At 56.9% G+C, this 27558-nt stretch overlaps 1 protein-coding gene across 2 annotated transcripts; it reads right to left on the bottom strand.

Moving 5' to 3' along the window:
* isoc2 (isochorismatase domain containing 2) lies at positions 1–27558 on the bottom strand. 2 transcript variants are annotated; one of them, XR_010961574.1, is made up of 6 exons: positions 27318–27558; positions 22368–22580; positions 17496–17566; positions 12167–12284; positions 1521–4239; positions 1–1372 (listed from the first exon to the last, which is right to left on the bottom strand). XR_010961574.1 is itself a non-coding variant. In XM_067980548.1 (5 exons), the coding sequence occupies exons 1-5, from the start codon at positions 27447–27449 to the stop codon at positions 4159–4161; spliced, it is 615 nt and encodes a 204-aa protein (XP_067836649.1). In that variant the 5' UTR covers positions 27450–27558; the 3' UTR covers positions 1–4158. The 2 variants fall into 2 exon arrangements, 1 of the variants encoding a protein (XP_067836649.1); XM_067980548.1 differs by having other exon boundaries at positions 1–4239.

Here is a 27558-nt window from a genome sequence, read left to right as displayed (position 1 = left end):
TGATTTTTAAATTTTAATTGACAAACATTTGCACAATGTTAACGCCTCTCGGACAACGGTCAGTGGCTGGAGTAGTTGCAACCAAGTCTTAATTAGTGAACAGAAGGGGCGATGGCTGCGTGCATTAAATTGTCCCAAAGCGTCCCATCTCCACAGGGGCTGGGCTGGATTTCGGAGCAGCGGGCTACAAACGCACCCAGCCCCCAATATCAAAATCGTAACATCCACTGTACCCACTCCCCGGAGAAAAGCAGCGGCTGTTCCAGGAAGATGCCTCAAACAGTCCCAATGGACGGGGCGGGGGGCGAGCCCGCTGCAGGGAGTCAACCCAGGTTGGTGTGCGAGCCCCCCGCCCGTGGGGATTCAGAGTCACCTACGGGGCCCCGGACCGTGTGAGGACTGGGAGATTTCCTTCGCCATCGAAGAGGACATGGGTGAAGCAGTTGGTTTTTTTTTATTTAACAGCAATCTCTCTCTCTCTGACACACACACGCACACACACAGCTTTGTGGTCACGCTTGCCGCTGCTACTGGCCTTCCGACCCGGGTGCGATGCCCCCCACAGTCAGATAGCCAGCCCGCGCGCTCACTCCCCCCCCCCCGAGTTCAAACGTGAAGAACGGAGGAGTCGAGGGGGTGGGGGAGGGGAAGGACGAGGCGCTGCTTCCTGATCGCTGGAACTTGTGACTCCGGGGATCCGGTGCGATGCCCCCCACGGTGGAATAGCCAGCCCGCGCTCGCTCCCCCGAGTTCAAACGTGAAGAACGGAGGAGGCGAGGTGGGGACGGGGGGAGAAGGAGGAGGACGCGTTGACTCCTGATCGCTGGCCTTGTGACTCCGGGGATCCGGTGTGATGCCCCCCACGGTGGAATAGCCAGCCCGCGCTCGCTCCCCCCCGAGTTCAAACGTGAAGAATGGAGGAGTCGAGGGGGTGGGGAGGGGAAGGACGAGGCGCTGCTTCCTGATCGCTGGCCTTGTGACTCCGGGGATCCGGTGTGATGCCCCCCACGGGGGAATAGCCAGCCCACGCTCACTCCCGGTGTTCAAATGTGAAGAACGGAGGAGGCGAGAGGACGGGGGAAGGAGGAGGACGCGTTGACTCCTGATCGCTGGCCTTGTGACTCGGGGATCCGGTGCGATGCCCCCCACGGAGGAATAGCCAGCCCACGCTCACTCCCCCGAGTTCAAACGTGAAGAACGGAGGAGGCGAGGAGGAGGAGGCGCTGCTTCCTGATCGCTGGCCTTGTGACTCCGGGGATCCGAAGTGATGCACCCCACGGTGGAATAGTCAGCCCACGCTCACTCCCCCGAGTTCAAATGTGAAGAACGGAGGAGGCAAGGGGACGGGGGAAGGAGGAGGACGCGTTGACACCTGATCGCTGGCCTTGTGACTCTGGGGATCCGATGTGATGCCCCCCACGGAGGAATAGCCAGCCCGCACTCACTCCCCCGAGTTCAAACGTGAAGAACGGAGGAGGCGAGGGGGCAGGGGGGGGGGGGGGAGGAGGACGCGTTGACACCTGATCGCTGGCCTTGTGACTCGGGGGTCCGGTGCGATGCACCCCACAGTGGAACAGCCAGCCCACTCTCACTCCCCGAGTTCAAACGTGAAGAACGGAGGAGGCAAGGGGGGCAAGGAGGAGGAGGAGGCGCTGCTTCCTGATCGCTGGCCTTGTGACTCCGGGGATCCGGTGCGATGCCCCCCACGGTGGAATAGCCAGCCCCGAGTTTAAATGTGAAGAACGCAGCGGGGGGGGGCGGCCACAGTGGGGTTTGAAGATTATCAGCCCCAATGCCTGACGCTTGACGAGGCTGGAGGTCCGTTTGCTGCTCGGAACGAGGGGAGAGCTGTGCTGGATGTGCTGCGATCGGTGCTGGGCCCCGCACCTCGGGAAGGATATACCGGCCTTGGAGGGGGTGTGGCGCAGATTCACCAGAATGATACCCGGGGGGGGGGGGCTGGAAGGGTTAAATTACGAGGACGGGTTGCACAGACTGGGCTTGTATTCACCTCGTGTATCGAAGATTAAGGGGTGATTTAATCGAGGGGTTTACGCTGATTAAAGGATTTGATGGGGTCGATGGAGAGAAACTATTTCGAAACGAGGCTCGAGGGGCTGAATGGGCCTCCTCCTGTTCCTATAGTAACAAGCTCAAGGGGCTGAATGGGCCTCCTCCTGTTCCTATAGTAACAGGCTCGAGGGGCTGAATGGGCCTCCTCCTGTTCCTATAGTAACAGGCTCGAGCAGGCTGAATGGGCCTCCTCCTGTTCCTATAGTAACAGGCTCGAGGGGCTGAATGGACCTCCTCCTGTTCCTATAGTAACAGGCTCGAGGGGCTGAACGGGCCTCCTCCTGTTCCTATAGTAACAGGCTCGAGGGGCTGAACGGGCCTCCTCCTGTTCCTATAGTAACAGGCTCGAGGGGCTGAACGGGCCTCCTCCTGTTCCTATAGTAACAGGCTCGAGGGGCCGAATGGGCCTCCTCCTGTTCCTATAGTAACAGGCTCGAGGGGGCTGAACGGGCCTCCTCCTGTTCCTATAGTAACAGGCTCGAGGGGCCGAATGGGCCTCCTCCTGTTCCTATAGTAACAGGCTCGAGGGGCTGAACGGGCCTCCTCCTGTTCCTATAGTAACAGGCTCGAGGGGCCGAATGGGCCTCCTCCTGTTCCTATAGTAACAGGCTCGAGGGGCCGAATGGGCCTCCTCCTGTTCCTATAGTAACAGGCTCGAGGGGGCTGAACGGGCCTCCTCCTGTTCCTATAGTAACAGGCTCGAGGGGGCTGAATGGGCCTCCTCCTGTTCCTATAGTAACAGGCTCGAGGGGGCTGAATGGGCCTCCTCCTGTTCCTATAGTAACAGGCTCGAGGGGCTGAATGGGCCTCCTCCTGTTCCTATAGTAACAGGCTCGAGGGGCCGAATGGGCCTCCTCCTGTTCCTATAGTAACAGGCTCGAGGGGCTGAATGGCCTCCTCCTGTTCCTATAGTAACAGGCTCGAGGGGCTGAATGGGCCTCCTCCTGTTCCTATAGTAACAGGCTCGAGGGGCTGAACGGGCCTCCTCCTGTTCCTATAGTAACAGGTTCGAGGGGCTGAACGGGCCTCCTCCTGTTCCTATAGTAACAGGCTCGAGGGGCTGAACGGGCCTCCTCCTGTTCCTATAGTAACAGGCTCGAGGGGCTGAACGGGCCTCCTCCTGTTCCTATAGTAACAGGCTCGAGGGGCTGAACGGGCCTCCTCCTGTTCCTATAGTAACAGGCTCGAGGGGCCGAACGGGCCTCCTCCTGTTCCTACAGTAACAGGCTCGAGGGGCTGAACGGGCCTCCTCCTGTTCCTATAGTAACAGGCTCGAGGGGCTGAATGGGCCTCCTCCTGTTCCCATGCTCCGATCAGGCCCCCATGGTCGATGAGCACCTGCTTGGGAACAGAACTGCATGCGACAGCTCAGACTCGAGGCCATGTGTGGAAAGTAGGGAGAATTTAGAGCAGGTATCAGGAAGACCTTTATCGGCAGAGTCAGGGATGCATGGAGTCATCCAACAATCAAGGCAACAGAGGGAGAACTGCAGGAGTTACTGCAAGGACAATCACAAACCATGGTGTGCACAGTCCAGGCACGGGCTTCGATGGGCCGAGTGGCACTTTCTCCTCAAGGATCAATATTCAGTGATCTTCACCGTCCAACAATGGGGTTCAGGCAGTGGGCGTTTAATCAGGAGATTAAATGGGAGGGGAGAGTCCGCGATAGGGGAGAGTGTCGACGGGCCGCGGGAGGAGATTAAACGGGAGGGGAGAGCCCGCGATAGGGGAGAGTGTGGACGGGCCGCGGGAGGAGATTAAACGGGAGGGTAGAGTCTGCGATAGGGGAGAGTGTGGACGGGCCGCGGGAGGAGATTAAACGGGAGGGGAGAGCCCGCGATAGGGGAGAGTGTGGACGGGCCGCGGGAGGAGATTAAACGGGAGGGGAGAGCCCGCGATCATTGCAGAGAACGGGACCAATCTGAAGTCTCTGATTCCCTCGAGCATTACGAGTTTGAAGGACCCTCTCTGGGAACTGTCGGTGGCCAGTCCATTGGTTCGTTTGCTTGGCGTTCTGGAACCGACTCGGAGAGGCTCTGTCCCGTCTGCGTCCTCCTTCCTCGTTCCGCCGATGCCAGGCCGTCAACCGAAGAGCGGGTTTTGCCCTTGGAAAAGGGCAATCAGGTTACTGTCTGCGGCAGGCTCCATGATTATCTTCTGCACCTGGAGTGAAAGGCCGGAGGTTACAAGTCGCCCCTGCGCCAAACGTCCCACCGCGAGCTCGAAGATAGTCGATAAATACTCTGCTTGGCGGGGGTTAATTGAGCGACGGGGGGGCGCCCTGGGTCAGACGCTGTCCTCTCACTCTCTGGGACCTGACCGCAGGAACGGGAGGAGGCCCATTCGGCCCCTCGAGCCTGCCCCGCAGGGACGGGAGGAGGCCCATTCGGCCCCTCGAGCCTGCCCCGCAGGGACGGGAGGAGGCCCATTCGGCCCCTCGAGCCTGCCCCGCAGGGACGGGAGGAGGCCCATTCGGCCCCTCGAGCCTGCCCCGCAGGGACGGGAGGAGGCCCATTCGGCCCCTCGAGCCTGCCCCGCAGGGACGGGAGGAGGCCCATTCGGCCCCTCGAGCCTGCCCCGCAGGGACGGGAGGAGGCCCATTCGGCCCCTCGAGCCTGCCCCGCAGGGACGGGAGGAGGCCCATTCGGCCCCTCGAGCCTGCCCCGCAGGGACGGGAGGAGGCCCATTCGGCCCCTCGAGCCTGCCCCGCAGGGACGGGAGGAGGCCCATTCGGCCCCTCGAGCCTGTTATGGAGGAAGAGAAGGAGGCCATTCAGCCTTCTCCGCCACTCAATTCGATCACGGCTGACCTGCAGCTCAACTCCATTCACCCCCCACTTTGCTCCATATCCCTCGACACCCAACAAAAATCTATCGATCTCAGTCTTGAAAGCTCCAACTGACCCCCAACATCCACGGCCTTTCTCGGGGGGGGGGGAGAGAGTTCCAGAATCCCACTCCCCTTTTGTGTGATGAAATGCTTCCTGACATCGCCCCTGAACGGCCTGGCTCTAATTTTAAGGTTATGCCCCCACCCTTGTTCTGGACTCCCCCCCCGACCAGATGAAATAGTTTCTCTCCATCTCCCCTCTCAAATCCTTTCATCGTCTTAAACAGTTCAATGAGATCACCCCTTAATCATCTATACTCGAGGGAATACAAGCCCGGTATCATAGTAGGTACAGCACAGGTCGGAGGCCACTCGGCCCATCGGGCCTGTGCTGGCTCTGTGAGAGAGCTCTCCAATTAGTCCCACTCCCCCACTCTTTCCCTGTAGCCCTGCAAACTTTTTCCCCTTCGAGTATTTCTCCAATTCCCCTTTTGAAAGTTATTATTGAATCTGCTCCCTTTCAGGCCGTGAATTCCAGATCATCACAACTCACTGCGTTAAATAAGTGTCTTCTCATCCTCTCCCCCTCTGGCTCTTTCCCCGATCGCCTTAAATCTGTGTCCTCTGGTCACCGACCCTCCTGCCACTGGAAACAGTCTCTCCTTATTTACTCTCTCGAAACCCCTTCCTGATTTTGAACCCCTCGATCAAATCTCCTCCTTAACCTTCTCTGCTCTGAGGGGAACGACCCCAGATTCTCCAGTCTCTCTGCACATAACTGAGGTCCCTCATCCCCGATATCATTCCAGACTGCGCAATCCTGTTCTCGTTATTTAACCCTTTAAGCCCACCCCCCCCCCGGGTATCATTCTGCTGAAAATGCGGTGCACCCCCTCCAAGGGACAAGTAAGGGGTGATGCTCAGAAAGCAGGGGGGCTAAGGAACGTTACTGAGGAGGTGGAGCAGAGAGATTAACTGTCCCCACCCATCCCACCTCACTGTTCTGTATCTGACTCGGAACTGTTTTAATACTGACACTGCAAATGACAAAGGCAAACCAAGCCCAGTCGACCCTGCAAGGTCCTCCTCAAGAACATCTGGGGACTTGTGCCAAAATTGGGAGAGCTGTCCCACAGACTAGTCAAGCAACAGCCTGACACAGCCATACTCACAGAATCATACCTTTCAGCCAACGTCCCAGACTCTTCCATCACCATCCCTGGGGATGTCCTGTCCCACCGGCAGGACAGACCCACCAGAGGTGGCGGTACAGTGATATACAGTCAGGAGGGAGTGGCCCTGGGAGTCCTCAACATTGACTCTGGACCCCATGAAACCTCATGGCATCAGGTCAAACATGGGCAAGGAAACCTCCTGCTGATTACCACCTACCGTCCTCCCTCAGCTGACGAATCTGTCCTCCTCCATGTTGAGCACCAGTTGGAGGAAGCACTGAGGGTAGCAAGGGCACAGAATGTACTCTGGGTGGGGGACTTCAATGTCCATCACCAAGAGTGGCTCGGTAGCACCACTACTGACCGAGCTGGCCGAGTCCTGAAGGACATAGCTGCCAGACTGGGCCTGCGGCAGGGGGTGAGCGAACCAACACGAGGGAAGAACCTACTTGACTTCGTCCTCACCAATCTACCTGTCGCAGATGCTTATGTCCATGACAGTATTGGTAGGAGTGACCACCGCACAGTCCTCGTGGAGATGAAGTCCCGTCTTCGCACTGAGGACACCATCCAACGTGTTGTGTGGCACTACCACGGTGCTAAATGGGATAGATTCAGAACAGATCTAGCAGCTCAAAACTGGGCATCCATGAGGCGCTGTGGGCCAGCAGCAGCAGAATTGTATTCCAGCACAACCTGTAACCTCCTGGCCCGGCATATTCCTCACTCTACCATTACCAACAAGCCAGGGGATCAACCCTGGTTCAATGAGGAGTGTAGAAGAGCATGCCAGGAGCAGCACCAGGCATACCTAAAAATGAGGTGCCAACCTGGTGAAGCTACAACTCAGGACTACGTGCATGCTAAACAACGGAAGCAACATGCTATAGACAGAGCTAAGCGATTCCACAACCAACGGATCAGATCAAAGCTCTGCAGTCCTGCCACATCCAGTCGTGAATGGTGGTGGACAATTAAACAACTAACGGGAGGAGGAGGCTCTGCAAACATCCCCATCCTCAATGATGGCAGAGTCCAGCACGTGAGTGCAAAAGACAAGGCTGAAGCGTTTGCAACCATCTTCAGCCAGAAGTGCCGAGTGGATGATCCATCTCGGCCTCCTCCCGATATCCCCACCATCACAGAAGCCAGTCTTCAGCCAATTCGATTCACTCCACGTGATATCAAGAAACGGCTGAGTGCACTGGATACAGCAAAGGCTATCGGCCCCGACAACATCCCAGCTGTAGTGCTGAAGACTTGTGCTCCAGAACTAGCTGCGCCTCTAGCCAAGCTGTTCCAGTACAGCTACAACACTGGCATCTACCCGACAATGTGGAAAATTGCCGAGCAACGTCCTGTCCACAAAAAGCAGGACAAATCCAATCCGGCCAATTACCGCCCCATCAGTCTACTCTCAATCATCAGCAAAGTGATGGAAGGTGTCGTCGACAGTGCTATCAAGCGGCACTTACTCACCAATAACCTGAACAGGAGGATGAGAATTGTCGGGGCTGGAGGAGGTTACAGAGATAGGGAGGGGGGCGAGGGCCATGGAGGGATTTGAACAGGAGGATGAGAATTGTAGGGGCTGGAGGAGGTTACAGAGATAGGGAGGGGGGGCGAGGGCCATGGAGAGATTTGAACAGGAGGATGAGAATTGTCGGGGCTGGAGGAGGTTACAGAGATAGGGAGGGGGGGCGAGGGCCATGGAGGGATTTGAACAGGAGGATGAGAATTGTAGGGGTGGAGGAGGTTACAGAGACAGGGAGGGGGGGGGCGAGGGCCATGGAGGGATTTGAACAGGAGGATGTGAATTGTAGGGGCTGGAGGAGGTTACAGAGATAGGGAGGGGGGCGAGGGCCATGGAGGGATTTGAACAGTAGGATGAGAATTGTAGGGGCTGGAGGAGGTTACAGAGATAGGGAGGGGGGCGAGGGCCATGGAGGGATTTGAACAGGAGGATGAGAATTGTAGGGGTGGAGGAGGTTACAGAGACAGGGAGGGGGGGGGCGAGGGCCATGGAGGGATTTGAACAGGAGGATGAGAATTGTAGGGGCTGGAGGAGGTTACGGAGACAGGGAGGGGGGTGCGAGGGCCATGGAGGGATTTGAACAGGAGGATGAGAATTGTAGGGGCTGGAGGAGGTTACAGAGATAGGGAGGGGGGGCGAGGGCCATGGAGGGATTTGAACAGGAGGATGAGAATTTTAAAATCGAGGCGTTCCCGGACCGGGAACCAGTGTCGGTCCAGCGAGCACAGGGGGTGATGGGTGAACGGGACTCGGTGTGAGTTAGGATACGGGGGGGCAGCAGGAGTTTTGGACGAGCTGGAGTTTACGGAGGGTGGGCGATGGGAGGCCGGCCAGGAGAGCATTGGAATATTACATAGAATTTACAGCACAGAGACAGGCCATTCGGCCCAACAGGTCTATCCCGGTGTTTATGCTCCACACGAGCCTCCTCCCTCCCGACTCCATCTCACCCTATCACCCGATCCTTCTATTCCTTTCTCCCTCATGTGTTTATCCAGCTTCCCCTTAAATCCATCTCCACTGTTCACCTCAACTACTCCTTGTGGGAGCGAGTTCCACATTCTCATCACTCTCTGTGGTGGTCTAACCAAGGTATATGGAGACTGGAACTGTACACAGTGCTCCAAGTGTGGTCTAACCAAGGTATATGGAGACTGGAACTGTGCACAGTGCTCCAAGTGTGGTCTAACCAAGGTATATGGAGACTGGAACTGTGCACAGTGCTCCAAGTGTGGTCTAACCAAGGTATATGGAGACTGGAACTGTGCACAGTGCTCCAAGTGTGGTCTAACCAAGGTATATGGAGACCAGAACTGTGCACAGTGCTCCAAGTGTGGTCTAACCAAGGTATACGGAGACCAGAACTGTGCACAGTGCTCCAAGTGCGGTCTAACCAAGGTATATGGAGACCAGAACTGTACACAGTGCTCCAAGTGTGGTCTAACCCAGGTATATGGAGACCAGAACTGTGCACAGTGCTCCAAGTGTGGTCTAACCAAGGTATATGGAGACTGGAACTGTACACAGTGCTCCAAGTGTGGTCTAACCCAGGTATATGGAGACCAGAACTGTACACAGTGCTCCAAGTGTGGTCTAACCCAGGTATATGGAGACCAGAACTGTACACAGTGCTCCAAGTGTGGTCTAACCAAGGTATATGGAGACCAGAACTGTGCACAGTGCTCCAAGTGTGGTCTAACCAAGGTATATGGAGACTGGAACTGTACACAGTACTCCAAGTGTGGTCTAACCAAGGTATATGGAGACCAGAACTGTGCACAGTGCTCCAAGTGTGGTCTAACCCAGGTATATGGAGATCAGAACTGTGCACAGTGCTCCGAGTGTGGTCCAACCAAGGTAAATGGAGACCAGAACTGTGTACAGTGCTCCGAGTGTGGTCTAACCAAGGTATATGGTGACCAGAACTGTGCACAGTGCTCCGAGTGTGGTCCAACCAAGGTAAATGGAGACCAGAACTGTGCACAGTGCTCCAAGTGTGGTCTAACCAAGGTATATGGAGACCGGAACTGTGCACAGTGCTCCAAGTGTGGTCTAACCAAGGTATACGGAGACCAGAACTGTGCACAGTGCTCCAAGTGTGGTCTAACCCAGGTATATGGAGACCAGAACTGTGTACAGTGCTCCAAGTGTGGTCTAACCAAGGTAAATGGAGACCAGAACTGTGCACAGTGCTCCAAGTGTGGTCTAACCAAGGTAAATGGAGACCAGAACTGTGCACAGTGCTCCAAGTGTGGTCTAACCAAGGTATATGGAGACCAGAACTGTGCACAGTGCTCCGAGTGTGGTCTAACCAAGGTAAATGGAGACCAGAACTGTGCACAGTGCTCCAAGTGTGGTCTAACCAAGGTATATGGAGACCGCAACTGTGCACAGTGCTCCAAGTGTGGTCTAACCAAGGGATATGGAGACCAGAACTGTGCACAGTGCTCCAAGTGTGGTCTAACCAAGGGATACGGAGACCAGAACTGTGCACAGTGCTCCAAGTGTGGTCTAACCAAGGTATACGGAGACCAGAACTGTGCACAGTTCTCCAAGTGTGGTCTAACCCAGGTATATGGAGACCAGAACTGTGCACAGTGCTCCAAGTGTGGTCTAACCAAGGGATATGGAGACCAGAACTGTGCACAGTGCTCCAAGTGTGGTCTAACCAAGGTATATGGAGACCAGAACTGTGCACAGTGCTCCAAGTGTGGTCTAACCAAGGTATATGGAGACCAGAACTGTGCACAGTGCTCCAAGTGTGGTCTAACCAAGGTATATGGAGACCAGAACTGTGCACAGTGTTCCAAGTGTGGTCTAACCAAGGAATATGGAGACCGGAACTGTTCACAGTGCTCCAAGTGTGGTCTAACCAAGGTATATGGAGACCAGAACTGTGCACAGTGCTCCAAGTGTGGTCTAACCAAGGTATATTGAGACCAGAACTGTTCACAGTGCTCCAAGTGTGGTCTAACCAAGGTATATGGAGACCAGAACTGTGCACAGTGCTCCAAGTGTGGTCTAACCAAGGTATATGGAGACCAGAACTGTGCACAGTGCTCCGAGTGTGGTCTAACCAAGGTAAATGGAGACCAGAACTGTGCACAGTGCTCCAAGTGTGGTCTAACCAAGGTATATGGAGACCGGAACTGTGCACAGTGCTCCAAGTGTGGTCTAACCAAGGTATACGGAGACCAGAACTGTGCACAGTGCTCCAAGTGTGGTCTAACCAAGGGATATGGAGACCAGAACTGTGCACAGTGCTCCAAGTGTGGTCTAACCAAGGGATATGGAGACCAGAACTGTGCACAGTGCTCCAAGTGTGGTCTAACCAAGGTATATGGAGACCAGAACTGTGCACAGTGCTCCAAGTGTGGTCTAACCAAGGAATATGGAGACCGGAACTGTTCACAGTGCTCCAAGTGTGGTCTAACCAAGGTATATGGAGACCAGAACTGTGCACAGTGCTCCAAGTGTGGTCTAACCAAGGTATATGGAGACCGGAACTGTGCACAGTGCTCCAAGTGTGGTCTAACCAAGGTATATGGAGACTGGAACTGTGCACAGTGCTCCAAGTGTGGTCTAACCAAGGTATATGGAGACCAGAACTGTGCACAGTGCTCCAAGTGTGGTCTAACCAAGGTATATGGAGACCAGAACTGTGCACAGTGCTCCAAGTGTGGTCTAACCAAGGTATATGGAGACCAGAACTGTGCAAAGTGCTCCAAGTGTGGTCTAACCAAGGTATATGGAGACCAGAACTGTGCACAGTGCTCCAAGTGTGGTCTAACCAAGGTATATGGAGACCAGAACTGTGCACAGTGCTCCAAGTGTGGTCTAACCAAGGTATATGGAGACCAGAACTGTGCACAGTGCTCCAAGTGTGGTCTAACCAAGGTATATGGAGACCAGAACTGTGCACAGTGCTCCAAGTGTGGTCTAACCAAGGTATATGGAGACCAGAACTGTGCACAGTGCTCCAAGTGTGGTCTAACCAAGGTATATGGAGACCAGAACTGTGCACAGTGCTCCAAGTGTGGTCTAACCAAGGTATATGGAGACCAGAACTGTGCACAGTGCTCCAAGTGTGGTCTAACCAAGGTATATGGAGACCAGAACTGTGCACAGTGCTCCAAGTGTGGTCTAACCCAGGTATATGGAGACCAGAACTGTGCACAGTGCTCCAAGTGTGGTCTAACCAAGGTATATGGAGACCAGAACTGTGCACAGTGCTCCAAGTGTGGTCTAACCAAGGTATATGGAGACCAGAACTGTGCACAGTGCTCCAAGTGTGGTCTAACCAAGGTATATGGAGACCAGAACTGTGCACAGTGCTCCAAGTGTGGTCTAACCAAGGTATATGGAGACCAGAACTGTGCACAGTGCTCCAAGTGTGGTTCGCTGCAAGTTTAACATAACTTCTCTGCTTTTCGATTCCATCCCTCCAGAAGCACATTTGTGATATTTAGCCGCTAAACACTTGTAAATTTCAGGCTGCGGCCAGAAACCCTCTCGAAACATTGGCGGCCCCCGTTCCCCCCCAGGCACTTACCTCCTTGAACTTGGGGTGCGTGGCATCGCGCAGCAGCTGCAGGATCGTTCCTTCGCTGGTGGTGAGGAAGGCACCGCTCTGCTTCATGCGAGAAAGGGCCATCAGCCGGTCAACTTGGCTGCGGGGGCAGAGAACGAAACGTCAGCGGTCAATTCGACCGCGGGGTGCATCGCGGGCAAGCTGGCTCTCGCGCTCTCCGGGCGTCTAATCGCGAGGTTCGGCCGGGGCCGGGGGGGGGTGGGGGTGGGGTTTGTTACAAGAACATAAGTAATAGGAGCAGGAGTAGGCCATTCGGCCCCTCGGGCCCGCTCCGCCATTCTATCGGATCATGGCTGATCTTCGACCTCAACTCCACTTTCCCGCCCGATCCCTCGATTCCCCTAGAGTCCAAAAATCCATCGATCTCAGCCTTGAATATCCTCAACGACTGAGCGTCCACAGCCCTCTGGGGTGGAGAATTCCAAAGATTCACAACCCTCTGAGTGAAGAAATCCCTCCTCATCTCAGTCTTGAATGTCCGACCCCTTATCCTGAGACTATGCCCCCTAGTTCTAGACTCTCCAGCCAGGGGGGAAACAGCCTCTCAGCATCTACCCTGTCGAGCCCCCTCAGAATCTGATATGTTTCAATGAGATCACCTCTCATTCTTCGAAACTCCAGAGAGTATCGGCCCATTCTACTCAATCTCTCCTCATAGGACAACCCTCTCATCCCAGGAATCAATCAGGTGAACCTTCGTTGCACTGCCTCTAAGGCGAGTATATCCTTCCTTAGATAAGGAGACCAAAACTGTACACAGTGCTCCAGGTGAGGTCTCACCAGTGCTAAGACTTCCTTACTCTTATACTCCAACCCCCTTTGCAATAAAGGCCAACATACCATTTGCCTTCCTAATTACTTGCTGTACCTGCATGTTAACCTTCTGTGTTTCATGTACGAGGACATCCAAATCCCTCTGAAGACCAATATTTAATAGTTTCTCACTATTTATAAAAATATTCTGTTTTTCTATTCTTCCTACCAAAGTGAATAACCTCACATTTCCCCACATTATACTCCATCTGCCACCTTCTTGCCCACTCACTTAACCTGTCGATATCCCTTTGCAGACTCTTTGTGTCCACCTCACAGCTTACTCTCCCACCTGGCTTTGTATCGTCAGCAAACTTGGATCCATTACACTCGGTCCCTTCATCTAAGTCATTAATGTAGATGGTAAATAGCTGAGGCCCGAGCACTGATCCCTGAGGTACCCCACTAGTTACAGCCTGCCGACCTGAGAATGACCCGTTTATCCCCACTCTCTGTTTTCTGTCCGTTAACTAATCCTGTCAGAACAGGTGAAGTTCAGTCCACCAGCACCTCTCTAGTTTTTGCTGGTATCCGTTTAATGCCTCATTGACTGGAATTGCAAAAACAAAACACCATCTCCCATTCACACAGGGCCTTTAACGTATTAAAACGTCCCCCAAGGCCCTTCCCAGGAGCGATTATCAAACACAATCTCACCCCGAGACACTTAAGGAGATATTTGGGACAGGTGACCAAAAGCTCGGTCAAAGAGGGAGGTTTTAAGGAGCGTCTTAAAGGAGGAGAGAGAGGGGGAGAGGTTTAGGGAGGGAATTCCAGAGCTTAGGGCCCAGGCAGCTGAAGGCACGGCCGCCAATGGTGGAGCGATGGGAATCGGGGATACGCAAGAGGCCGGAATTGGAGGAGCGCAGAGATCTCGGAGGGTCGTAGGAGGTTATAGAGATAGGGAGGGGGGGCGAGGGTCATGGAGGGATTTGAACAGGAGGATGAGAATTGTAGGGGCTGGAGGAGGTTACAGAGATAGAGAGGGGGGGCGAGGGTCATGGAGGGATTTGAACAGGAGGATGAGAATTGTAGGGGCTGGAGGAGGTTAAAGAGATAGGGAGGGGGGCGAGGGCCATGGAGGGATTTGAACAGGAGGATGAGAATTGTAGGGGCTGGAGGAGGTTACAGAGATAGGGAGGGGGGCGAGGGCCAGGGAGGGATTTGAACAGGAGGATGAGAATTGTAGGGGCTGGAGGAGGTTACAGAGATAGGGAGGGGGGGGTGAGGGCCATGGAGGGATTTGAACAGGAGGATGAGAATTGTAGGGGCTGGAGGAGGTTACAGAGATAGGGAGGGGGGCGAGGGCCAGGGAGGGATTTGAACAGGAGGATGAGAATTGTAGGGGCTGGAGGAGGTTACAGAGATAGGGAGGGGGGCGAGGGCCAGGGAGGGATTTGAACAGGAGGATGAGAATTGTAGGGGCTGGAGGAGGTTACAGAGATAGGGAGGGGGGTTGAGGGCCATGGAGGGATTTGAACAGGAGGATGAGAATTGTAGGGGCTGGAGGAGGTTACAGACATAGGGAGGGGGCGAGGGCCATGGAGGGATTTGAACAGGAGGATGAGAATTGTAGGGGCTGGAGGAGGTTACAGAGATAGGGAGGGGGGCGAGGGCCATGGAGGGATTTGAACAGGAGGATGAGAATTGTCGGGGCTGGAGCAGGTTACAGAGATAGGGAGGGGGGCGAGGGCCATGGAGGGATTTGAACAGGAGGATGAGAATTGTCGGGGCTGGAGGAGGTTACAGAGATAGGGAGGGGGGGCGAGGGCCATGGAGGGATTTGAACAGGAGGATGAGAATTGTAGGGGCTGGAGGAGGTTACAGAGATAGGGAGGGGGGGGCGAGGGCCATGGAGGGATTTGAACAGGAGGATGAGAATTGCAGGGTCTGGAGGAGGTTACAGAGATAGGGAGGGGGGTGAGGGACATGGAGGGATTTGAATAGGAGGGTGAGAATTGTAGGGGCTGGAGGAGATTACAGAGATAGGGAGGGGGGCGAGAGCCATGGAGGGAGTTGAACAGGAAGATGAGAATTGCAGGGTCTGGAGGAGGTTACAGAGATAGGGAGGGGGAGTGAGGGCCATGGAGGGATTTGAACAGGAGGATGAGAATTGTCGGGGCTGGAGGAGGTTACAGAGATAGGGAGGGGGGCGAGGGCCATGGAGGGATTTGAACAGGAGGATGAGAATTGTAGGGGCTGGAGGAGGTTACAGAGATAGGGAGGGGGGGCGAGGGCCATGGAGGGATTTGAACAGGAGGATGAGAATTGTCGGGGCTGGAGGAGGTTACAGAGATAGGGAGGGGGGGCGAGGGCCATGGAGGGATTTGAACAGGAGGATGAGAATTGTCGGGGCTGGAGGAGGTTACAGAGATAGGGAGGGGGGCGAGGGCCATGGAGGGATTTGAACAGGAGGATGAGAATTGTCGGGGCTGGAGGAGGTTACAGAGATAGGGAGGGGGGCGAGGGCCATGGAGGGATTTGAACAGGAGGGTGAGAATTGTAGGGGCTGGAGGAGGTTACAGAGATAGGGAGGGGGGCGAGGGCCATGGAGGGATTTGAACAGGAGGGTGAGAATTTTAAAATTTCTTCCCGTACCAGGCCGGGCAGGCCCCTTCACTGGACCAATCGACCAGGGGGGGCATCGCAAGCTGAGCCTGTTCGTCCAACCAATCCAGTCCAACCAAGGGGTGTTAACCGTGGCTCAGTGAGTCGCACTCTCTCCGAGTCGGAAGGTCGTGGGCTCGAGTCCCCGCCCGCATCGAATCATCGGGTCTCACGGCACAGAAGGAGGCCAATCGGCCCATCATGCCTGTTCCGGCTCTTTGGAAGAGCTATCCAATGAGTCCCACTCCCCTCGCCTGCTCTTTCCCCTATCGCCCTGCACTTTCTCCCCCTCCAAGAATATCTTCAATTCCCTTTGAAGACGTAACGAAGGAGCTGTAGGGATGAGCCTCTCGCAATCTCCCAGAGGGAGTTGGTTAACCACTTTAATATTCTTCAAGGGTGCGCCAGGCGTGAAGGGCTTTAGTTATGGGGCTGTTTTCATGAGAACAGAGAAAGATGGTGGGTGAGTCGTAGGACGTGGAATGTCTTACCAAAGACAGGGGGAATGGGACTGAGGGGAGAGATCTTTCAGAGAGAGGGGGGCACAGGGGGCGATGGGGAAAGGGGGAAAGGGACTGAGGGGAGAGATCTTTCAGAGAGAGGGGGCACAGGGGGCGATGGGGTGAATGGGGAAAGGGGGGAATGGGACTGAGGGGAGAGATCTTTCAGAGAGAGAGGGGGCACAGGGGGGCGATGGGGTGAATGGGGAAAGGGGGAATGGGACTGAGGGGAGAGATCTTTCAGAGAGGGGACACAGGGGGAGATGGGGTGAATGGGGAATGGGGGAATGGGACTGAGGGGAGAGATCTTTCAGAGAGAGGGGGCACAGGGGGGCGATTGGGTGAATGGGGAAAGGGGGAATGGGACTGAGGGGAGAGATCTTTCAGAGAGAGGGGGCACAGGGGGCGATTGGGTGAATGCGGAAAGCGGGAATGGGACTGAGGGGAGAGACCTTTCAGAGAGAGGGGGCACAGGGGGCACAGGGGGCGATGGGGTGAAGGGGGAATGGGACTGAGGGGGGAGATCTTTCAGAGAGAGGGGGCACAGGGGGCGATGGGGTGAAGGGGGAATGGGACTGAGGGGGGAGATCTTTCAGAGAGAGGGGGGCACAGGGGGCAATGGGGAAAGGGGGAATGGGACTGAGGGGAGAGATCTTTCAGAGAGAGGGGGGTACAGGGGGCGATGGGGAAAGGGGGAATGGGACTGAGGGGAGAGATCTTTCAGAGAGAGGGGGCACAGGGGGGCGATGGGGTGAATGGGGAATGGGGGAATGGGACTGAGGGGAGAGATCGTTCAGAGAGAGGGGGCACAGGGGGCGATGGGGTGAATGGGGAATGGGGGAACGGGACTGAGGGGAGAGATCGTTCAGAGAGAGGGGGACACAGGGGGTGATGGGGTGAATGGGGAAAGGGGGAACGGGACTGAGGGGAGAGATCTTTCAGAGAGAGGGGGGTACAGGGGGCGATGGGGTGAATGGGGAATGGGGGAATGGGACTGAGGGGAGAGATCGTTCAGAGAGAGGGGGCACAGGGGGGCGATGGGGTGAATGGGGAATGGGGGAATGGGACTGAGGGGAGAGATCGTTCAGAGAGAGGGGGCACAGGGGGCGATGGGGTGAATGGGGAATGGGGGAACGGGACTGAGGGGAGAGATCGTTCAGAGAGAGGGGGGCACAGGGGGCGATGGGGTGAATGGGGAAAGGGGGAATGGGACTGAGGGGAGAGATCTTTCAGAGAGAGGGGGACACAGGGGGCGATGGGTCTCCTTCTGTGCGACAACGGGGAAGGAGTCTGGGAATTGGACTCAGATCGAGAAGCTGAGCATCGGGCAGAACGGCCTCCTCTCTCTCTCGATACCTCGGCCCACTTACCTTCGGGAAGAACAGGCATCGGCGACCACGTGGACGTCCAGTCCTCGTTCCAGCAGGTCCAGGGCCGTGCTCTGACCGGGGGAGAACAAGCAGAACTCACCGACTGGTCCTGAAGCCTTCCCTCAGACTCCATCCCACTCCCCCCCAGAGCCCACTTCCCCCTTCACCCCCCCCAGCCCACGTCCCCCTTCACCGCCCCAGAGCCCACTTCCCCCTTCACCCCCCAGCCCACTTCCCCCTTCTCCCATCCTCTGTCCCCCAGCTCCCGTCTACCAGCCCCTTTCCCCAGCCTCCTCCCCCACACCCCCCCTGAGCTCCATTCCCCCAGGCCCCTTTCCCCGAGGCGCCAACCCTCAGACCCGACTCCTTTTCCCCAGCCTCCTTCCCGCAGAGAGCTTCCCCTCTACACTGTCCCATCAAACACTCCCAGGGCAGGTACAGGGTTAGATACAGAGTAAAGCTCCCTCCACACTGTCCCATCAAACACTCCCAGGGCAGGTACAGGGTTAGATACAGAGTAAAGCTCCCTCTACACTGTCCCATCAAACACTCCCAGCGTCAGGTACAGGGTTAGATACAGAGTAAAGCTCCCTCCACACTGTCCCATCAAACACTCCCAGGGCAGGTACAGGGTTAGATACAGAGTAAAGCTCCCTCTACACTGTCCCATCAAACACTCCCAGGGCAGGTACAGGGTTAGATACAGAGTAAAGCTCCCTCCACACTGTCCCATCAAACACTCCCAGGGCAGGTACAGGGTTAGATACAGAGTAAAGCTCCCTCCACACTGTCCCATCAAACACTCCCAGGGCTGGTACAGGGTTAGATACAGAGTAAAGCTCCCTCCACACTGTCCCATCAAACACTCCCAGGGCTGGTACAGGGTTAGATACAGAGTAAAGCTCCCTCTACACTGTCCCATCAAACACTCCCAGGGCAGGTACAGGGTGAGATACAGAGTAAAGCTCCCTCTACACTGTCCCATCAAACACTCCCAGGGACAGGTACAGGGTTAGATACAGAGTAAAGCTCCCTCTACACTGTCCCATCAAACACTCCCAGGGCAGGTACAGGGTGAGATACAGAGTAAAGCTCCCTCTACACTGTCCCATCAAACACTCACAGGGCAGGTGCAGTGTTAGATACAGAGTAAAGCTCCCTCTGCACTGTCCCATCAAACACTCCCAGGGCAGGTACAGGGTTAGATACAGAGTAAAGCTCCCTCTACACTGTCCCATCAAACACTCCCAGGGCAGGTACAGGGTTAGATACAGAGTAAAGCTCCCTCTGCACTGTCCCATCAAACACTCCCAGGGCAGGTACAGGGTTAGATACAGAGTAAAGCTCCCTCTACACTGTCCCATCAAACACTCCCAGGGCAGGTACAGGATTAGATACAGAGTAAAGCTCCCTCTACACTGTCCCATCAAACACTCCCAGGGTCAGGTACAGGGTTAGATACAGAGTAAAGCTCCCTCTACACTGTCCCATCAAACACTCCCAGGGCAGGTACAGGGTTAGATACAGAGTAAAGCTCCCTCTACACTGTCCCATCAAACACTCCCAGGGCAGGTACAGGGTTTGATACAGAGTAAAGCTCCCTCTACACTGTCCCATCAAACACTCCCAGGGCAGGTACAGGGTTTGATACAGAGTAAAGCTCCCTCTACACTGTCCCATCAAACACTCCCAGGACAGGTACAGGGTTAGATACAGAGTAAAGCTCCCTCTACACTGTCCCATCAAACACTCCCAGGACAGGTACAGGATTAGATACAGAGTAAAGCTCCCTCTACACTGTCCCATCAAACACTCCCAGGGCAGGTACAGGATTAGATACAGAGTAAAGCTCCCTCTACACTGTCCCGTCAAACACTCCCAGGGCAGGTACAGGATTAGATACAGAGTAAAGCTCCCTCTACACTGTCCCATCAAACACTCCCAGGGCAGGTACAGGGTTAGATACAGAGTAAAGCTCCCTCTACACTGTCCCATCAAACACTCCCAGGGCAGGTACAGGGTTAGATACAGAGTAAAGCTCCCTCTACACTGTCCCATCAAACACTCCCAGGGCAGGTACAGGGTTAGATACAGAGTAAAGCTCCCTCTACACTGTCCCATCAAACACTCCCAGGGCAGGTACAGGGTTAGATACAGAGTAAAGCTCCCTCTACACTGTCCCGTCAAACACTCCCAGGGCAGGTACAGGGTTAGATACAGAGTAAAGCTCCTCTACACTGTCCCATCAAACACTCCCAGGGCAGGTACAGGGTTAGATACAGAGTAAAGCTCCCTCTACACTGTCCCATCAAACACTCCCAGGGCAGGTACAGGATTAGATACAGAGTAAAGCTCCCTCTACACTGTCCCATCAAACACTCCCAGGGCAGGTACAGGGTTAGATACAGAGTAAAGCTCCCTCTACACTGTCCCATCAAACACTCCCAGGGCAGGTACAGGATTAGATACAGAGTAAAGCTCCCTCTACACTGTCCCATCAAACACTCCCAGGGCAGGTACAGGGTTAGATACAGAGTAAAGCTCCCTCTACACTGTCCCATCAAACACTCCCAGGGCAGGTACAGGGTTAGATACAGAGTAAAGCTCCCTCTACACTGTCCCTTCAAACACTCCCAGGGGCAGGTACAGGGTTAGATACAGAGTAAAGCTCCCTCTACACTGTCCCATCAAACACTCCCAGGGCAGGTACAGGGTTAGATACAGAGTAAAGCTCCCTCTACACTGTCCCTTCAAACACTCCCAGGGGCAGGTACAGGGTTAGATACAGAGTGAAGCTCCCTCTACACTGTCCCATCAAACACTCCCAGGGTCAGGTACAGGGTTAGATACAGAGTAAAGCTCCCTCTACACTGTCCCGTCAAACACTCCCAGGGCAGGTACAGGGTTAGATACAGAGTAAAGCTCCCTCTACACTGTCCCGTCAAACACTCCCAGGGCAGGTCCAGGGTTCGATACAGAGTAAAGCTCCTCTACACTGTCCCATCAAACACTCCCAGGGCAGGTACAGGGTTAGATACAGAGTAAAGCTCCCTCTACACTGTCCCATCAAACACTCCCAGGGGCAGGTACAGGGTTAGATACAGAGTAAAGCTCCCTCTACACTGTCCCATCAAACACTCCCAGGGTCAGGTACAGGGTTAGATACAGAGTAAAGCTCCCTCTACACTGTCCCATCAAACACTCCCAGGGCAGGTACAGGGTTAGATACAGAGTAAAGCTCCCTCTACACCGTCCCATCAAACACTCCCAGGGCAGGTACAGGGTTAGATACAGAGTAAAGCTCCCTCTACACTGTCCCATCAAACACTCCCAGGGCAGGTACAGGGTTCGATACAGAGTAAAGCTCCCTCTACACTGTCCCATCAAACACTCCCAGGGTCATGTACAGGGTTAGATACAGAGTAAAGCTCCCTCTACACTGTCCCATCAAACACTCCCAGGGGCAGGTACAGGGTTAGATACAGAGTAAAGCTCCCTCTACACTGTCCCATCAAACACTCCCAGGGTCATGTACAGGGTTAGATACAGAGTAAAGCTCCCTCTACACTGTCCCATCAAACACTCCCAGGGTCAGGTACAGGGTTAGATACAGAGTGAAGCTCCCTCTACACTGTCCCATCAAACACTCCCAGGGCAGGTACAGGGTTAGATACAGAGTAAAGCTCCCTCTACACTGTCCCATCAAACACTCCCAGGGTCATGTACAGGGTTAGATACAGAGTAAAGCTCCCTCTACACTGTCCCATCAAACACTCCCAGGGGCAGGTACAGGGTTAGATACAGAGTAAAGCTCCCTCTACACTGTCCCATCAAACACTCCCAGGGCAGGTACAGGGTTAGATACAGAGTAAAGCTCCCTCTACACTGTCCCATCAAACACTCCCAGGGCAGGTACAGGGTGAGATACAGAGTAAAGCTCCCTCTGCACTGTCCCATCAAACACTCCCAGGGACAGGTCCAGGGTTAGATACAGAGTAAAGCTCCCTCCACACTGTCCCATCAAACACTCCCAGGGCAGGTCCAGGGTTAGATACAGAGTAAAGCTCCCTCTACACTGTCCCATCAAACACTCCCAGGGCAGGTACAGGGTTAGATACAGAGTAAAGCTCCCTCTACACTGTCCCATCAAACACTCCCAGGGACAGGTACAGGGTTAGATACAGAGTAAAGCTCCCTCTACACTGTCCCATCAAACACTCCCAGGGCAGGTACAGGGTTAGATACAGAGTAAAGCTCCCTCCACACTGTCCCATCAAACACTCCCAGGGCAGGTACAGGGTTAGATACAGAGTAAAGCTCCCTCTACACTGTCCCATCAAACACTCCCAGGGACAGGTACAGGGTTAGATACAGAGTAAAGCTCCCTCTACACTGTCCCATCAAACACTCCCAGGGCAGGTACAGGGTTAGATACAGAGTAAAGCTCCCTCTACACTGTCCCATCAAACACTCCCAGGGACAGGTACAGGGTTAGATACAGAGTAAAGCTCCCTCTGCACTGTCCCGTCAAACACTCCCAGGGGCAGGTACAGGGTTAGATACAGAGTAAAGCTCCCTCTACACTGTCCCATCAAACACTCCCAGGGCAGGTACAGGGTTAGATACAGAGTAAAGCTCCCTCTACACTGTCCCATCAAACACTCCCAGGGACAGGTACAGGGTTAGATACAGAGTAAAGCTCCCTCTACACTGTCCCATCAAACACTCCCAGGGCAGGTACAGGGTTAGATACAGAGTAAAGCTCCCTCTACACTGTCCCATCAAACACTCCCAGGGCAGGTACAGGGTTAGATACAGAGTAAAGCTCCCCCTACACTGTCCGGAACAGGGGAGAGGGTTAAAGTGACAGACCATAATGCAGGCTTGGGCCTCGATGCCGCAGAGGATGACGGATTCCAGCTTGGGGATGGACCGCAGCTCCCTCTCCACCTCGGGACATAACATGCTGAAGCAGGTCTTGTTAAACTTCTTCAACCCTTCAGCTCCCAGCTCCGGGACGGTGGGACCCAGGCCCTTAGGGTATTGTTCAGTGACCACGACCGGGATCTCCAAAACCTTGGCCGCCTAGGAGTAAAGATTCCGGTTAAAACACTGGGAGGCAGGGCTGGAGGAAGCCCTCGGCCCCGATCCCTGCCTCTCATCGCCTGCATCTCCCTCTCTCCCTCCTCCATCTCCCTCTCCCTCCTCCATCTCCCCTCCCTCCAACCCCCTCTCCCTCCTCCATCTCCCCTCCCTCCAACCCCCTCTCCCTCCTCCATTTCCCCTCCGTCCAACCCCACTCCCTCCTCCATCTCCCCTCCGTCCAACCCCACTCCCTCCTCCATCTCCCTCTCCCTCCTCCATCTCCCCTCCCTCCAACCCCCTCTCCCTCCTCCATCTCCCCTCCCTCCAACCCCCTCTCCCTCCTCCATCTCCCCTCCGTCCAACCCCCTCTCCCTCCTCCATCTCCCCTCCGTCCAACCCCCTCTCCCTCCTCCATCTCCCCTCCGTCCAAACCCCACTCCCTCCTCCATCTCCCTCTCCCTCCTCCATCTCCCCTCCCTCCAACCCCCTCTCCCTCCTCCATCTCCCCTCCCTCCAACCCCCTCTCCCTCCTCCATCTCCCCTCCGTCCAACCCCCTCTCCCTCCTCCATCTCCCCTCCGTCCAAACCCCTCTCCCTCCTCCATCTCCCTCTCCCTCCCCCCTCCCTCCAACTCCCTCTCCCTCCTCCATCTCCCCTCCCTCCAACCCCCTCTCCCTCCTCCATCTCCCCTCCGTCCAACCCCCTCTCCCTCCTCCATCTCCTCCTCCCTCTGACCCCTCTCCCACACCCCCTCCTCCCTCTCCTCCTCCCTCCGGCCCCTCTCCCACACAATCCTCCTCCATCTCCCCTCCGTCCAACCCCACTCCCTCCTCCATCTCCCTCTCCCTCCCTCATCTCCCCTCCGTTCGACCCCCTCTCCCTCCTCCATCTCCCTCTCTCCCTCCTCCATCTCCCTCTCTCCCTCCTGCATCTCCCCTCCGTCCAACCCCTCTCCCTCCTCCATCTCCCCTCCGTCCAACCCCCTCTCCCTCCTCCATCTCCCTCTCCCTCCTCCATCTCCCTCTCCTGCCTCCATCTCCCCTCCGTTCGACCCCCTCTCCCTCCTCCATCTCCCTCTCCCTCCTCCATCTCCCTCTCCTGCCTCCATCTCCCCTCCGTCCAACCCCCTCTCCCTCCTCCATCTCCCTCTCCTGCCTCCATCTCCCCTCCGTTCGACCCCCTCTCCCTCCTCCATCTCCCTCTCTCCCTCCTCCATCTCCCTCTCTCCCTCCTCCATCTCCCCTCCGTCCAACCCCCTCTCCCTCCTCCATCTCCCTCTCCCTCCTCCATCTCCCTCTCTCCCTCCTCCATCTCCCCTCCGTCCAACCCCCTCTCCCTCCTCCATCTCCCCTCCGTCCAACCCCCTCTCCCTCCTCCATCTCCCTCTCTCCCTCCTCCATCTCCCTCTCCCGCCTCCATCTCCCCTCCGTCCAACCCCCTCTCCCTCCTCCATCTCCCTCTCCCTCCTCCATCTCCCCTCCGTCCGACCCCCTCTCCCTCCTCCATCTCCTCCTCCGTCCAAACCCCTCTCCCTCCTGCATCTCCTCCTCCGTCCAAACCCCTCTCCCTCCTGCATCTCCCCTCCGTCCAACCCCCTCTCCCTCCTCCATCTCCCTCTCCCTCCTCCATCTCCCCTCCGTCCGACCCCCTCTCCCTCCTCCATCTCCTCCTCCGTCCAAACCCCTCTCCCTCCTGCATCTCCCCTCCGTCCAAACCCCTCTCCCTCCTGCATCTCCCCTCCGTCCAAACCCCTCTCCCTCCTCCATCTCCTCCTCCGTCCAAACCCCTCTCCCTCCTCCATCTCCCCTCCGTCCAACCCCCTCTCCCTCCTCCATCTCCTCCGCCCTCCGACCCCTCTCCCTCCTCCATCTCCTCCGCCCTCCGACCCCTCTCCCTCCTCCATCTCCCCTCCGTCCAACCCCTCTCCCTCCTCCATCTCCCCTCCGTCCAACCCCTCTCTCTCCTCCATCTCCCCTCCGTCCAACCCCTCTCCCTCCTCCATCTCCTCCGCCCTCTGACCCCTCTCCCACACCCCCTCCTCCATCTCCTTCTGCATCTCCTCCTCCCTCTGACCCCTCTCCTACACAACCTTCCCCCCTCCTCCGCCCTCTGACCCCTCTCCCACACCCCCTCCCCTCCCCTCCTCCATCTCCTCCTCCCTCTGACCCCTCTCCCACATAACCCACCCCTCCCCTCCTCCATCTCCTCCGCCCTCTGACCCCTCTCCCACATCTCCCCTCCGTCCAAGCCCTTTCCCTTCTGCATCTCCTCCGCCCTCTGACCCCTCTCCCACACAACCCTCCCCTCTCCTCCTCCATCTCCTCCGCCCTCTGACCCCTCTCCCACACCCCCTCCTCCATCTCCTCCCTCCGACCCCTCTCCCACACCCCCTCCTCCATCTCCTCCCTCTGACCCCTCTCCCACACCCCCTCCTCCATCTCCTCCCTCTGACCCCTCTCCCACACCCCCTCCTCCCTCTCCGGCCCCTCTCCCACACCCCCTCCCCTCTCCTCCTCCACCCTCTGACCCCTCTCCCACACCCCCTCCTCCATCTCCCCTCACTCTGACCCCTCTCCCACACAACCCTCCCCTCTCCTCCTCCATCTCCTCCGCCCTCTGACCCCTCTCCCACACCCCCTCCTCCATCTCCTCCTCCCTCTGACCCCTCTCCCACTTGCCCTCCTCCATCTCCTCCTCCCTCCGACCCCTCTCCCACAACCCCTCCTCCATCTCCTCCTCCCTCCGACGCCTCTCCCACACCCCCTCCTCCATCTCCTCCCTCCGACCCCTCTCCCACAACCCCTCCTCCATCTCCTCCTCCCTCCGACGCCTCTCCCACACCCCCTCCTCCATCTCCTCCCTCCGACGCCTCTCCCACACCCCCTCCTCCATCTCCTCCCTCTGACCCCTCTCCCACACCCCCTCCTCCCTCTCCGGCCCCTCTCCCACACCCCCTCCCCTCTCCTCCTCCACCCTCTGACCCCTCTCCCACACCCCCTCCTCCATCTCCCCTCACTCTGACCCCTCTCCCACAACCCCTCCTCCATCTCCTCCTCCCTCCGACGCCTCTCCCACACCCCCTCCTCCATCTCCTCCCTCCGACCCCTCTCCCACACCCCCTCCTCCATCTCCTCCCTCTGACCCCTCTCCCACACCCCCTCCTCCCTCTCCGGCCCCTCTCCCACACAATCCTCCTCCATCTCCCCTCCGTCCAACCCCTCTCCCACCTCCATCTCCTCCGCCCTCTGACCCCTCTCCCACACCCCCTCCTCCATCTCCCCTCACTCCGACTCCTCTCCCACCAACCCTCCTCCATCTCCTCCGCCCTCCGACCCCTCTCCCACACAACCCTCCTCCATCTCCTCCTCCCTCTGACCCCTCTCCCACACCCCCTCCTCCATCTCCCCTCACTCCGACTCCTCTCCCACCAACCCTCCTCCATCTCCTCCTCCCTCCGGCCCCTCTCCCACACACCCCTCCTCCATCTCCCCTCCGTCCAACCCCTCTCCCACCTGCATCTCCTCCGCCCTCTGACCCCTCTCCCACACCCCCTCCCCTCCTTCATCTCCTCTGACCCCTCTCCCACACCCCCTCTCCTCCGCCCTCTGACCCCTCTCCCACACAAACCTCCCCACTCCCACCTCCATCTCCTCCGCCCTCTGACCCCTCTCCCACATCCCCTCCCCACCTCCCCTCCCTCCGACCCCTCTCCCACACAACCCTCCTCCATCTCCCCTCAATCCGACCCCTCCCCTCCTCCATCTCCTCCGCCCTCTGACCCCTCTCCCACAACCCTCCTCCATCTCCCCTCATTCCGACCCCTCTCCTACACCCCCTACCCGTCTCCCTCATTCTCCACTCCAACTCCCCCTCCCTCCGACCCTCTCCCTCCCCCACTCCCATACCCTCCCCCCCTCCTCTACCCAATCAATCCCCCTCCCTCCGACCCTCTCCCTCCCCCACTCCCATACCCTCCCCCCCTCCTCTACCCAATCAATCTCCCTCCCTCCGACTCCTCTCCCTCCCCCACTCCCATACCCTCCCCCCCTCCTCTACCCAATCAATCCCCCTCCCTCCGACCCCTCTCCCTCCCCCACTCCCATACCCTCCCCCCCTCCTCTACCCAATCAATCCCCCTCCCTCCGACCCCTCTCCCTCCCCCACTCCCATACCCTCCCCCCCTCCTCTACCCAATCAATCCCCCTCCCTCCGACCCCTCTCCCTCCCCCACTCCCATACCCTCCCCCCTCTCCTATACCAATCAATCCCCCTCCCTCCGATCCCTCTCCCTCCTATACCCAATCAATCCCCCTCCCTCCGACCCCTCTCCCCCCAATACCCAATCAATCTCCCTCCCTCCGACCCCTCGCCTTCCTCCACTCCCATACCCTCCCCCCTCTCCTATACCAATCAATCCCCCTCCCTCCGATCCCTCTCCCTCCTATACCCAATCAATCCCCCTCCCTCCGACCCCTCTCCCCCCAATACCCAATCAATCTCCCTCCCTCCGACCCCTCGCCTTCCTCCACTCCCATACCCTCCCCCCTCTCCTATACCAATCAATCCCCCTCCCTCCGATCCCTCTCCCCCCCTATACCCAATCAATCCCCCTCCCTCCGATCCCTCTCCCCCCCAATACCCAATCAACCCCCCTCCCTCCGACCCCTCTCCTTCCTCCACTCCCATGCCCCCTCCCATGCCCTATGCCCTCTCCCTCCCCCTCCCCCTCCCCCTCACCTGGAGCATCCTGGCAGCGACAGACACAACCTGAGGGAAGTAGGCCACGGTGGGGCGGAACTTCTCCTGCATGTCGCAGAGGAAGAGGGCGCTGGTCTTGGAGCCGATCTTCCCAATCCTGCTTGCCGCCATCTCCCAGGACCGCCTGCGGGACGAGGCCAGATAAAGCCGGGTGAGCTACCACACACACCTCGGGCGGGATGGGCACGGCTTGGGGGAACGGTCAGCAATTCAGACTGTC

Source organism: Heptranchias perlo, unplaced genomic scaffold, assembly GCF_035084215.1.
Source record: "Heptranchias perlo isolate sHepPer1 unplaced genomic scaffold, sHepPer1.hap1 HAP1_SCAFFOLD_60, whole genome shotgun sequence".
Lineage (NCBI taxonomy): Eukaryota > Metazoa > Chordata > Chondrichthyes > Hexanchiformes > Hexanchidae > Heptranchias > Heptranchias perlo.
This window is presented reverse-complemented; position numbering and strand designations above follow the sequence as displayed.